The sequence below is a fragment of the Cnephaeus nilssonii genome (assembly GCF_951640355.1).
Source record: "Cnephaeus nilssonii genome assembly, chromosome: 1".
Taxonomy (NCBI): Eukaryota; Metazoa; Chordata; class Mammalia; order Chiroptera; family Vespertilionidae; genus Cnephaeus; species Cnephaeus nilssonii.
This window is the reverse complement of record NC_137072.1, coordinates 109341726-109356266: the sequence shown is the minus strand read 5'-3', so window position 1 is coordinate 109356266 and position 14541 is coordinate 109341726. Positions and strand designations below refer to the sequence as shown.

At 49.5% G+C, this 14541-nt stretch overlaps 1 protein-coding gene across 1 annotated transcript in view; it reads right to left on the bottom strand.

The window, feature by feature from the left end:
• Positions 1-13166, bottom strand: part of FAM184B (family with sequence similarity 184 member B) — a gene marked incomplete at its 5' end in the record, with an annotated part of 65812 nt that extends 52646 nt beyond the window's left edge. Inside the window, one exon of the mRNA XM_079765006.1 lies at positions 13020-13166. Coding sequence (XP_079621132.1) covers positions 13020-13166 — 147 coding nt within the window. The remainder of the gene's footprint in view (positions 1-13019) is intronic.
• Positions 13167-14541: the final 1375 nt, after the last annotated feature.

Genomic DNA, 14541 nt, shown 5'->3' with positions numbered 1-14541 from the left:
CTGGCACTAATGGAGGTGCTAAGATATATAAATAAGGTACAAGGTGAGGTCCTTGTCCTCAAGGATTTAACAGTTCAAATTAATCCAGCTCATATTATTGAATGTTAATGGGAACAGGGTGCTAGGTGAGAAGCCCTTAAAAGTTCAGAAACGAGGAAGACAAAATAGAATCCAGATTATCTTTTCTTTGTTGTTAATTCTCACCCATGGATATGTTTCTATTGATTTATTTTTAAGTTTTATTTTTAAAACATATTTTTATTGAATTCAGAGAGGAAAGGAGACAGAGAGAGAGATAGAAACATCAATGATGAGAATCATCGATTGGCTGCCTCTTGCACGCCCCCTACTGGGGATCAAGCCCACAACCCGGGCATGTGCCTTCGACTGGAATCAAACCTGGGACCCTTCAGTCTGCAGGCCGACGCTCTATCCACTGAGCCAAACCAGCTAGGGCTCTATTGATTTTTTAAAAAATATATTTTTTATTGAATTTTTAGAGAGAGAGGAAGGGAGAGGGAGAGAGAGAGAAACATCAATGTGAGAGAGAAACACTGATCAGTTGCCTCCCATACCTACCCCGAATGGGGATTGAACTTGCAACCTGGATATGTGCCCTGACTGGGAATTGAACCCACTGAGAACTTTCAGCAAGGGCTGATGGTCCAAGCAACTGAGCCACAAGGCCCAGGGCAGGTCCCAATTCGGCCTGCTCAGACTGGAGTCCGCAGCACCACCTGCACTTGTTTAGAATGCAAATTCTCAGGCCCCACCCCTGACTGACTGAATGACAAATGCTGCAGGTGGACCTAGCCATTTGTGTTTAATAACATTTGAGCAGAACAGGCCCACAGAACTTCTAGTAAAGTAGAGGGAATAAGACAAACACACGGTCTCTCAGCTACCCGATGGGGTGATGGACCAGGACCTAGCACACACACCACGCAAGGGCCAGGGGCCTGCGACAAGAGTTTTCGGCTAAAGTCACGGTCACCAGTGGAGTTTTGAAAACGCATAGTTGCCTCAGCTCCACCCAAAGGTTTGAATTCACTGGTTTTAATCCCTGTTAAAACTGCTCCCAAGCTGACTGACAGTTATCAGAGGAGAGCACCCCAGTAGGAGTCTGAGAAGGAAGAAGCGTGTGGTGAAGGTCTGAGGATGTTGTGATAGAAAGTCAGCGTATGTGATTCCTGTGGATGTCATAACAATTCTCCACACATGCATGGTTTACAGCAACAGAACGGGACTCTCTCACAGTCCCGGAGGTCGGAAGTTCAAAGGCAGGGTGGCTGCCAGGCCTGAGGCCCGGGGGGAGCACTTGTTCTTTTCCTCTTCCAGCTTCTGGTGGCTCCAGGTTCCGTGGCTTGTGGCCGCATCACTCCAATGTCTCTCTGCTTTGGTCTTCACACAGCCGTGGCCTCTTCTGTGTCTTCTCTTCTGTCCCAAATCGCCCTCTGCCTTCCTCGTAGAAGTATAAGCACAACCAGGTAACACGAGCAATGTCATCCACACACGTAACTCAGTCATCTCTGCAAAGACCCTTTCCCAAAGAAGGCAGCACTCACAGGTTGGAGGGATTCAATAACTTTGGGGGTTGGGGGGTGGTGGCGGGGGGTTGGTGGTCTCCCACAGCGACGATCAAGAGAAGACAGCATCTGCCAAGCGCACAGTTAGCACGAAGCAGTGAGAGGCTGAGCAGTCTCCTGGGCTTTGGCATTTTAAGAAAACAAGAGCGAGGAGTAAAAGTATTATGCTAGCTGTTCAGGATGCGCAGGCAGGGCCACATCTTTTCAGGAAGATCTGACACCCATCCTGCCTCAGAAGACGGGGCACACCACTATTTCTGAGGATGATGTCAAAGGTTCGCGGCAGGTCTTTCTGCTTGGAGTGCTGCAGGTTGCACAGCTAAGGAAAAAGCTTCCTCGTGAGACAGGGACGAGACGGCGTGCTGTTGGGTCCCCCAGACCCTGAGCTGGGGGAGAGCTGCCCGTCTAGCTGATGCCTTGAGCAACCTGGGAGCATTTCCCAGCGACATCCTCCTGCCCGGAGGCTCAGAATACAGCAGTAGCTTCAAATAGGTCCATTACACAGTCCTAATGGGAGCTGACAGCCTGAGCCTGGGATTATGTCACTGCAGTTTGAAAATAATTACCCCATTGTCTCCTTAACGATGAGAGTTCCTCCCACAAAACCGTGCCAGTGTTTGGATTGTAGGAGAAAAGCTTGTAGTAAAAGCCTTTTAAGACGGCAAGCTTTGTAGTTCACAGCTCAGGACCTCTGTTCATCTTGTCTGTGAGGCTGTTTTCAACGGGTCGCTAAACACTCCTCTCTCCAGGTCTCTCTCCTCCAATCTCCCTGATACTCTTTCTCGAGAGTCTGTCTACCTGTAACAAAGGTGAGTGCTGCGCACGGAAACTGATCTGAAGGAAATAATCTAGCAAGTGTGCAGGGATGCCGCCTCAAGAATGCCAGCACCATCCTGTATAATAAAAGCGTAGAATGCAAATTGTCCCCTCGACTGGAAGTTTGTCCGGGAGTTCAACCAGGGGGCAGGGCCAGCCGGGGAAAGAGAGGGAGGCCCCAGCCAACAGCCGGCAGTCGCTAGGGACCCTACCAGTGCACAGATTTCATGCACTGGGCCTCCAGTGCTGATTATAATAATGGAAAACTGGAATCAATCAAAATGCCCACCAGTAACTGTCCCTGCCTATCTCAGGGAACCTTCCTTGATCCCTCCGATTGTTCAATGTGTTTGTACTTCTCGCTTGGCAGCACATCAATATGGCAATTCACTTTTTTTTTTTTAAATCCTTACTTGAGGATATTTTTTCCCATTGATTTTCAGATAGAGTGGAAGGGAGGAGAAAGGTGGAAAGAGAAGGGGGGAAGAGAGAGAGAGAGAGAGAGAGAGAGAGAGAGAGAGACATCAACGTGAGAGAGGCACATTGAGTTGTTGCCCTTCTCATGTGCTGCGACCAGGCCAGGGATTGAACCCGCAACCGAGGTATGTGCCCTAGACTGGAATCAAACCCGAAACCCTTTGGTCTTTGGGCCTACGCTCTAACCACTAAGCAAATCGGCCAGGGCAGTAATTCACTTTTTGTATTAAAACAGTAGAAGCTCTTGTAACCAGTCTCCATTCAACCAACATGTGGATAATTTAATACCCTTCCTCCTTTTGCTGGAAAACTACCACAAGTCTGCTCACATTAATGATCCCCTGTTAATGCCAGTGGTATTGCTATTGTAATTATGTAACTCAACACCGTACTACATCAATTATATATGAATGTCAAAGTAAGGTGCTGTTCCTATGGAAACTGGTGTGAATGCTTTGGAAAGACTCAGTAAAGGTGTTACTAAAGAAAAAAACATAGTACCAAATTAGGTGTGATAGAGAAGGGAAAGTTTTAAAGGTTCGGAAGGATTCAGAACTCAGGTTTGAATTACATATGACTTTCACATGTAACAAAATATTATTCTTCTTTTTGATATTTTTTCAAGCATTTAAAATTGTAAAAACTGTTCTTGATTCACAGTCATACAAAAACAGGCTGTGGTCTGGATTTGGCCTGTGGGCTGTAGTTTGCTGACCCTGTTTTACATTAAGAATATATATATTACGTTTTGTATGTGTTAGGTTTTTCTTTTATGATTTTCATTTATAATTATTCAAAATGTTCAAATAACATTAAACAAGAAGGCTGCTATTTTGTTTGGTCTTATTCTTTCTATTTCTCTTGCTTATAAGATCCAGCCATGATAAGGGTTTTTACCTGGCACACAATAGGTACTCCAGAAATGTTTCCTAAATGAATGAAGTGAAATTATTCAATATTCATACAATGGAGTACTAACACCACCATTAAAAATTATGTCAGAGAGTTCAAGATTCATTGTGAAGGGAGAAAAAAAACACAGGTCACACAATAATACTGCATAATATAAGCCTATTTAAGAAAGCTCTATGTCTATATATGTCTGGGAAATAGTACAGTAGAATATATTAAAATGTTATTAGTTATAGAACTACTAGAGGCCCAGTGCATGATTGAATCATGCACGTGTAGGGTCCCCTACACGCTTTCGCTTTCAATCGCAGTGGAGCTGGGTGCCTGTCCGCTGGTGCACCAGGCCTTTCGGAAGTCTCCGCTGAGCTGGAGGCTTCTGAAAGGCCTGGTGCCAGAGCAGACAGGCACCCAGCTCCCCCGCTTTTGATGGTCCGCGGCGGGACGTGAGCTCGCTGCCCCAGAGGCCCCTTCTGTTCCGCAGTACAGCCATGGCGCAGACGCTGAGCTCGAGCCGCCACTGGCAACGCAAGCTCAGCGTCCTGCCGGCCCAATCGGCTACCCCGGCCACCCCGAGTCCCGCCCCCTGCGCCTCCCTCTGGCCCAATCCTGGGCGTAGCAGAGTGATGGTAATTTACATATTACCATTTTATTAGGTAGGATAGTTACCATAGGTTTGGGGATGCTTTAGGGTCTTTTTCTTTTTCCTTACCGTATATTTGATTTTTCTTAGATAGGTATTTTCTGTGTATAACTGGTCACTGTTATTTTTTTTCCTTATAACGCTGGTGTCCTGAAGGAATTTGCATCTGACCAAATGGAAGCTCCAGTTTGGCCAAGCCCTGCGTCTGTGGTCAGGGGCTGGGTGACCAAGTCCGATGTTGGCCTGGGAGGGGATGGGGGAAGCCACCTGCTTGCCACATAGGTCCTTCTCCACTGCGCTCAGAAAACCAGGAACTCCTGAGCCCTGGCCTGAGCAAGGGGCTCCCCACTCTCCCAGGAGATGACCGTGCGCAGCCACGGTTAAAGTGGCGTTTTACCCGAGGAGAAGCAGGAAGTCCCGGAAGTGTTTTGTTCATTAGCCTCTCAATGAGCTGGGTAGCAACCTCTAACCAGGCCCCGTGCTGGGAAATGGAGGTTCAGGAGCGAACAAAGCAGACAGAAACCCCTGCCCTCATGGAACTTCCTCTGGGGAGAGGAGAAAGCAGTAACCAGGTAGCGGGGCAACGGGGACAGCAGGGGCACCGAGGGAGCCTCAGAGGGCAGGGGGCCCCGTCTGAAGAGACGTGAGCCAGGCCCAGTCGGCAGAGCCAGCATCCCACATGCTGGAAGCCGCCCATTGTCTTCACTAGCAGAGAGGTGTGGACAAGGAACCCGGAAGGCTGCTGACCCTTGAGCTCTGACAAAGGTCAGGGCTGTGCACCCACTGTTTAGTCGAGACAATGGTAGCTGAAGCAACTTCCTCACCAGACAGTCATGTAAATCCTTACTGATAAGATAGCCTGCCTGTTCCTGGAAATCGCCTGCCTAAGGGCTATAGGTATATCCCAAACTGAATAAAGGGATGGCAGGGCTGGAGCCCAAGCTGAGTCCTTCCTCTTGAGCTGGGCTCCCGCCTGGTCCCCCAATTTTTCCAAATTATTGTTTCTTGTCTCTTTCATTTGTGTGCCGCCCCTCTTCCAGAGCCCGAACCCTGAACCACGTGGGACGTGGGACCTTCACACCGGCAGAAGAAACCAGGAGGACAAGGTCCAAGCAGCACAAGCCAGCCACACGCAGGCCTGAAGGAAGGCAGGTGTGACCCGGAGATGATGCCAAGAAGCGGACAGCAGCCACCCCGAGGGACCAGGGCAGAGCATTCTCTCCAGGTGAACAGCGGCATCCAGGTGGCATGGCGGCCATGGTGGCTTTAAACAGGAAAGTGAGATGCTCTGGCTTACAGTGTAAAAGATCGTTCTCGTCCCTGTGCGAGAGGGCAGGGGTGGCCCACCGGGCCGTCAGGGCCACAGCAGGGGGGAGGGGGCCTGGACAGGATGGCTGTGCAAATGGGGGAGGGAAGGGGGGCTGGTGTATGAAACCACCAGACGTGTTTCAGAGCTGGATTTAAACAGGAGCAAGACAAGATTCAGCCTGTTTATTTCATTTTAAATTTTACCTACATAATTTTTATATCTGTACATTACCGTTGGCCCAGTTACTGTGTACAAGTCAACGTTTATTCCCAGAGTTGTATAGCCATCGCTGCAGCTGACTTTAGAATATTCTCATTACCCGCCAAAACCCTGCATCCCCTAACCCCGTGGTCGGCAAACTGCAGCTCGCGAGCCACATGCGGCTCTTTGGCCCCTTGAGTGTGGCTCTTCCACAAAATACCACGGCCTGGGTGAGTCTGTTTTGAAGAAGTGGCATTAGAAGAAGTTTAAGTTTAAAAAATTTGGCTCTCAAAAGAAATTTCAATCATTGTACTGTTGATATTTGGCTCTGTTGACTAATGAGTTTGCCGATCACTGCCCTAATTACTCTCCCCACTGTACTTTCTACCACAGTTATGTACCCATTCAACGGATGGACATTTAGTTTACTTCCATTTTGGGGGCTGTTATGGATAATGTTGCTGTGGAAACTGTGTAGCAGTGTTTGTGTAGGTGTATGCTTTAATTTCTCTAGGGTGTGTACCTAGGCATGGAGTTGTTGGTTTCTATGACAACTCTCTGTTTTACGTCTTGAGGAACGGCCACACTGTTTTCCAAAGCGGCTGCAACGTGGTACATCCCCACCGGCAGTGTCTGAAGGTTCGAGTCAGGTTTGTTGTTGTTTTAATGTTTTTATTGATTTCAGAGAGAGGAAGGGAGAGGGAGAGATAGAAACTTTGACGAGAAACATTGATCAGCTGCCTCCTGCATGCCCCCTTCTAGGGAGGGAGCCCACAACCCGGGCATGTGCCTTGACCAGGATTTGAACCTGGCGACCTCCTGGTGCATAGGATGACGCTCCCACCAACTGAGCCACACCAGCCAGAGGGAGTCAGTTTTAAGACCACACTGGCTGCTGTGAGGAGAACGGATTGGAGGAAGGCCGTGTGGGCGTGGGGGGAATGCAGAGACCGGAATGGGTATGCAAAAGTGGTGGCATTTTCGTAGGATTCAGAGATACCCCACTTACGGTGTTCTTCATGCTGTTTATGGCAAACATATTTTTAGCTAGATAGTCATCTTTGCATCATGAATCACATTGTTAAATTAACAGATTCCAACGGAGAGGACTTGTTAAAACAGATCTGCAGTTTTCAAATCTAGAATCCTAAGGCAAACTGGTACAGAACGGCTTACACATCTCCCCGAACAAGCTCCTGCAAGCAGCTGAGGGAGTCGGGGTGCAATAAAACCTCCACACCCCCAAGCCACGAAAACACGGGGCGCGAGCGGCCCCCACTGCTGAGGACTCCAGCGGCGACAGGGAGGGGCTGGCCTCGCTCTAGGCTGCTGGTTTTGACAACCGGGCCGCTTTCTGTCCCTTGTAAGTTCCTCCACGTCAGGAAGCAAAGGCACACCAGCATCCGCCAAGCTCACCGTGTGCCGGCCCTGGGTGAAGGGCCCCACGTCCACGCCTTAAGTCTGCGAAACCTCACGGCAAGTCCCCGAGGAAGGAAGAATGATTGTTCCCGATTACAAGGAGAGCCAAGTGGGTCCCTTTGGACGGAAGGTGATAAAGGCCTCTCTGAAGAGATGGCATCTTAGCTGAGACCAGTCATGTGAGGACCAGGAGGAGGAGCATTTCAAGGTCAACCCCAAAATCGTTCATTAGCTTTCCAGGCGTCTTCACTCTTATTCACAGTTAATTTCTTAAAAATACATCTTTATTGATTTCAGAGAGGAAGGGAGAGGGAGAGAGAGATAGAAACATCAGTGATGAGAGAGAATCATTGATCGGCTGCCTCCTGCACGCCCCACACTGGGGATCGAGCCCACAACCCAGGAATGTGCCCTTGACCGGAATCGAACCCAGGACCCTTCAGTTTGCAGGCCCACGCTCTATCCACTGAGCCAAACTGGCTAGGGCCACAGTTAATTCTAAATCTATATGTTTAGAACAAATAAGAGTAAGAAGTATCCCTCTAGAAATAAGTCAAGTTTAAATTCATTTAAGAGATAACTTTCAAGCCCAGCCAGAGCGGCTCAGTGGTTGAGCGCCATCCTGTGCACGGAAAGGGTGCCAGTTCAATTCCAGGTCAGGGCACATACTTAGGTTGTGGTTTTGATCCCCAGTTGGGGCAGGTACGGAAGGCAAGTGATGGATGCCTGTCTTTCACACCGATATTTCTCTCTTTCTCCCTCTCTCCCTTCCTCTCTAAGCATGTGCTTGGGTGAGGATTTAAAAAACAAACAAAAAAGGTAACTTCTAGTAGAGAGTATAAATCTTTTTCCTTATTATTTATAACTAGAGGCCCGGTGCATGAAAATTCATGCACTGGAGGTGGGGTCCCTCAGCCCAGCCTGCCCCCTCTCACAGTCTGGAAGCCCTCAGGGGCAGGAGACGACCCAGTGATCAGGGGAAGGTGATGCCCCATCACACCTCTGCTGCTGCCACTGCCGGCAGCACAAGCCTTGGCTGGCCCTGGTTACCTGAGCCTCAGGTGGCCCTGGGTGGCTGGGCAGCCGCCATCCGAGGCTTGTCTGTGCCTCGGGCCGGCCCTGGGTGGCTGGGGGGCTGAGGGGACTGGGTGCCGCCATCTTGTGGGTGTGAGCACCACCATCTTTGAGGGCATGGCAGTCAATTAGCATATTCCCTCCTTATTGGCTGTGGGTGCCGCCATATTTGAGGGCGTGGCATTCAATTAGCATATTCCCTCATTGGCTATGGACTCCAGCATCTTTGAGGGTGTGACAGTGAATTAGTATATTCCCTCCTTATTGGCTGTGGGTGCTGCCAGCTTTGTGATGGTGTGAGGGTCAATTAGCATATTCACTCTTTATTAGATAGGATTTTATACTCAATGCCTGTTCTTCATAACAATATCCCCCCACCCCATCTCTACCACCTCCCTATACCATTGTTTCTGCTTATTATGTGTCTTAGTAGACTTTGGTGAGGTTCTGGGACATGGCAGACACAGCTCCCTTGATCTGGTTGTGCTGGAAACAATGGCTTTGACCTCTAGAACTCCCCATGAAAACAAAAGTATCTATGGATACAGGAGTCCCCCCTTATCCATGGGGGTTACGTTCCAAGACCTCCTGTGAATGTCTGAGACTGCGGACAATACCAAAACCTGTATGTACTATGTTTCTTCCTATGCATGCATACCTGTGATGAAGTTTAACTTATAAATTAGGCACAGTCAGAGATCAACAACAGTAACATAATAAAGTAGGACAATTGTAACCACAGACTGTAATACAGGTGTGGGAATGGCTTTGGGGTCACCATTAAGTGAAATCAGGGTGACCTGAACACCAGCAGTGGCAGGTCAGTCGACCTCATAGCCTGGACTGCTCCTAAGTGGCTAGCGGGTGGGGATGGATCTGGAACCTCCTGTTGTCCTAAATGACTCCTCTGTGCCCACTTTACAGCTTACAGCTTCAGTTGTTCTGAAACAGTGGTTCTTACGCTGTGTTAACGTTAAGAGCTCTTTAGGGGCTTTGGAAAAACAGGAATGCCTGCCACCACTCTCCCTCTCCCTCTAAGATGGGGCCTGGGCCTTACATGCTTTTGTTTTTTAGAAATATTTTAAAACATGGCGGGGGGCGGGGGGTGGGGTGGGGGGAGGATGCGAGAAAAAAAAATAGTACAATGAACATCCACATACCCTTTACCCAGATTCATCTATTTTTAATACCTGGTTCCATTTGTTTTATCATTTGCTCTCCTTCTATATTTTATTTTTTCTATTTTGTTTATGAAATGCTTTGAGAGTAAGACATCATATGCACCTCCTTAAAAGACATTTTCAACGTCCATTTCTTCACAATAAAGACATTTTCTGACCTCGCCGGTTTGACTCATTGGATAGAGCTGTGGTCGGCAAACTGTGGCTCGCGAGCCACATGTGGCTCTTTGGCCCCTTGAGTGTGGCTCTTCCACAAAATACCGCGGCCTGGGTGAGTCTATTTTGAAGAAGTGGCGTTAGAAGAAGTTTAAGTTTAAAAAATTTGGCTCTCAAAAGAAATTTCAATCGTTGTACGGTTGATATTTGGCTCTGTTGACTAATGAGTTTGCCGACCACTGGGATAGAGCATTGGCCTGCAGACTGAAGGGTCCCGGGTTCGATTCTAGTCAAGGGCACTTACCTCAGTTGCAGGCTCCTCCCAGGTCTGGGCCCTGGTTAGGACGAGTGAAGGAGACAACCCATTGTGTTTCTCTCACATCAAAATTTCTCTCTGTCTTTCCCTCTCTCTTCCCTCTCTCTAAAAATAAAAAATTTCCTTGGGTGAGAATTAAAAAAAAAAAAAAAGACATTTTCTTACATAGCCACAGTATAGTTGTCAATGCCAGGAAGTTTAACATGGACACAAACACTTGTATTTTCTCTATCATCATATTCCAATTTCTCAGTTGACCCGGTAGCATTTTTCCATCTAAGATAGAATCCAGTCTGGGATTAGACATTAAGTGCAGTTGCTGTCTCACTCGTGTGCTTTCCAAAGCTCTCCAGGAGGATTTAACGTGTGTCCTGCTATTTATTTACTTGCATGTGGTAAACATGTATTAGCTGTTACCACGTGCAAAGTATCATGAATAAATTAAGGAGTTTCTTATTTTAAGGGCTATACTATATACCAGCAGTTTTCAACCTTTTTTGCCTATCAGAGATACAAGTAAAATAAAACTTATAGAAAGAATAAATATGAAGAGATGAAAAATATGCGATAAGTAATCAGTAGCCAAAAGAAAGGGGGTGTTTCAATAACATTATCAAACACGTCTAATCTAAACAATTAGCATGAAAACGGTGAAAAGAGGCACAACAGAGTAAGAATCAACTGTGATTTCCAATGCAGAACAGACTTTGAGACATGCTGCCTCCTACGTGCTAGGGACCATGCCTGCTTTCTTCAGTGCTTGGCACATAGTAGGTGTGCCATCAATATTAATGAGTGAACTGATTGCATTATATTAAAATGCTCTGTTTATGTTTGTCATACCACAAGGATAGGACCTGGCCCTATCTTACTCAGTTTTATGCCATCACTACTCAGCACATAGTATGCATTCCCTAAATTCACTAAATTCAAGGCTCACTTCCCCCACAAAACCTCTCTGCACTGCTCTTACCATAGCGACCTGGTTTCTACTTCTATAGAACTGATCATTTGAAATGTCCAATTTAGCAACTGATTATATAGTAGTGTCTTTCAGTTTTTTTATTGTCTGAAGTTTTACACATGTCTCCTTTTTCCCCGATTGACCCCCTCCTGTGTCTTTTAGCTTTTGATCCAACCTTGTTTCTCCAAAAATATTTTAGAGATGATGGCTTACACTTTTTTAAAAAAAGGTTATTTATTTATTTTTTAAAAATACATTTTTGATTTCAGAGAGGAAGGGAGAGGGGGGAGAGAGAGAGAGAGAGAGAGAGAGAGAGAGAGAGAGAGAGAGAGAGAAACATCATTGCCAGAGTGAAACATGGATCGGCCGCCTCCAGCACACGCCCCCGTGGGGATCCAGCCCGCATGTGGCCCTGCCTGGGAATGGAACCGGTACCCTTTCAGGACACAGGAAGATGCCCAAGCAACTCAACCATGATGGCCAGGGAGCCTTATCCTGTTTATGGTACCTTGAGTCAAGAATATCAATACTGCCCTAGCTGGTTTGGCTCAGTGGATAGAGCATCAGCCTGCAGACTGAAGGGTCCCAGGTTTGATTCCGGTCAAGGGCACATGCCCGGGTTGCAGGCTCGGTCTCCAGTGGGGGGCGTGCAGGCGGCAGCCGATCAATGATTCTCTCTCATCATTGATGTTTCTATCTCTCTCCCTCTCCCTTCCTCTCTGAAATCAATAAAAATATATTAAAAAAACCAATATCAATACTTTTTGGAGGTTGATATCACTACTTGATGAATGTAGGTTAGATCAGTGGTGCCAAGGACTATCTCCATCCCCCTTTTCCATCCTTGACTAAAGAGATCACTATTTACAGACAGGCACGTGTGTAAGAATGTGGAGAAGGTACCATGGGAGTTGGGGGTGGGGGAGAGAAGGCAGCTAACCGTCCAATTCCTGATCTCTGTGCTCTCCCGCTCCTGGCAATATGGGAAGGAAAATGCCTGCAATCCTACAAAAAAGTGGGTGTGGGAAGTGGGAGGGAAACAGTCAGGGAGGAGGGCAGAACCTAGAGTTTATGATGAGATCAAAAGGAAACTCCAGGGGAAACAACTAAATCCAGGCTCTGGGGGCCTTGGGTAGAAGGCAGAGAGGGATGTTGCTCATCTACCACAAGGCACAGCAGGGGGACCTACCACCAGGAGCTCCTAATTGGGAAGCCACAGGGGTTACTGAAGGGCAGAGTGGGATCTCCTTGCTGGTCTTAAGGAAGGCACCCCAGTCCGTGGAGGTCAATCAGGGCCCTGGGGTGAGGTGAGGAGATGGGTTGGCTGACCTCCCAACGTCCTCTGTAATCCCACAATTAAACGGTGAATCCTGCACTTGCTTATTTATGCTCCCACTCACGTCCGCACCCAGTTTGATAGTAAGTCCCCTGGGCTGCCTTCCAGGTTTAGTTACGGCGCCACGCAAGCTACTGGCAGTCAACAAGCGACTCAAATATTTGTTGAAAGAAAGAAAAAAAATGAATCAAGTGTTTAAATAGAGCGCACATGACCTCCCCGACTGTAAAGTCCGGCGATGAATAAAATCACAACATTCCGGGCACGATCACTTGAGCAGAGCGGGCAAAGGGAACACACACACACACACACACACACACACACACACACACACACACACACCAGCACTGATTCAACTGGATCCGCATCCCCACCTTGGGAGCAGACCACCTGCTCAGCGCGCAGGCGGTAGGAGTTTCCTTGCCAAGGGACCTCTCTCGCAGCTGCTCTAGGTTGGTGCCTCCAGAAGGTCAAGTCCCCAAGATTTCGGACCGCTTCCCTCGCAGGGTGGCCTCCGAGACAAAGTTTCAACCTGGATGGGGGCCTGGCCCTCCCCTGGGCGCGCCCGCACTCCCCCCGGACCCGGGGAACCCCTGGAGCGCAGCCCGCCTGCTGGCAGCGGCGCCCCTTACCTTGGTGAGCTGGGCGATCTTCTTGCACATTTTCACGTGCATCTCGGGGTCGCAGTCCATTCCCCCGCGGGCGCCCCCGTGGGCGTCAGCGTTGGAGCCCGGGCCAGCCCCGGGCGCGTGGATTTTGCTGTTGGCCGCAGAAGCCATCGCTGAAACGCGTCCGGCGCCCCCGGGCCCCCCGCTCGTGTGCTCGCGGCCCACGGTGTGCACGTGCGTGCGCGCGCGGGCGTGGGAGCGTGTGTGGGCTTTATCGGGAGAGGGGGCACTGCAGCCCGGCGGCCCGCCCCGCCGCGTGGCCCCCGCCCCTGGGTGGCCGCCTGCCAGCCACCCGCGCGCCCACTGGCCGGCTCTGCGGGCACCCGCCCCCTGCGGCGAGGCGCCGAGGACCCGCACGGGCCGCTCGCGATCTGCGCGCTGCTCCCGGGCCGTGCGGGTTTTGCTGGCAATGGTAGAGCTGACGCCAGCGGGAGACACTGGCCTCGGAGAGGTTTGCGCTGGCGGGGCGCGGCGCTCTCGGGCACGTGGGTGGTGCCCGGCTCTAGACCCCGCCCGCGGTGGGCATCCCCGGCCAAGAAGGGAGAAGAGCCGGCCTCAGCCTCGGGCAGCCGGTGCGCACGGTTAGCGAGGAGCCCCTGACGGTGTGCTGCTGGGTGAACGGGGTGACGGGGACCCCGGTACCTTCCCCAGCTTACTCAGCCGGCGGCTTTGGGGCCTCGGACCTCGTCTGAGGGCGGAGGTGGGGGGCGGGATGCCCAGAGAGGGGCAGGGAGGTGAGAGCGAATATCTGGGACGAGAGGAGACGCGGGGGAGCGGGGTGCACAGGGTGGCCCCCACAGGAGATGCAAATGGGAGTCCCCAGCTCCCCCATCTTGGGGAGGAGCCCGGGCGTTGCGGGAGGATTGCCAGGGATCACCAAACAAAGGGGCGGCGGAGGAGCTGGTGACTGAAACCGGGACGCACAGTGCGGGAGGCAGGCGGAGCGCAGAGAAAGTAAACGGGAAGGTAGGAAGGACGGTGGGAAAGGGGGAGGTGAAGAGGAATGGAGGAACTGCGTATCAGATGGAGCTGAAAGCCTAAGTAAATCAAGCCCAGCGAGAGTGAAGTGGCTCGTCCTGATCCTTGATCCTGGATTACGAATTTGTTTGGGGAGTGGAGAGGGGAGGGGACCAGTGGCTCGCGTTCTCTGGTTACAAACCGTGGGCTTTTAGGGAAGCGACAACACCCCATCCAGATTCTCCGAAAGTGTGAATAATAGCGTCATCATCATAATAAGCAATTAGCATGGTTAATATAGTTCCTTTTACAAACTGCCTTAGACCAAGAGTTTTAATCTCGACAAAGCAAGCAAGCTTCAGAGTCTCAGAAACCACAACCCCATGGCTTTGCATTTCTGTGAAACATCTATATAATTTTATTTCTGAAAACTACAGTTTTCTGTTAAACATCTCTTTTTTTTGAGTGAACAATTCAAGAAATGAATACACAGTTTAAATAGACACTATGCCTTTATTGTAATCCTAAC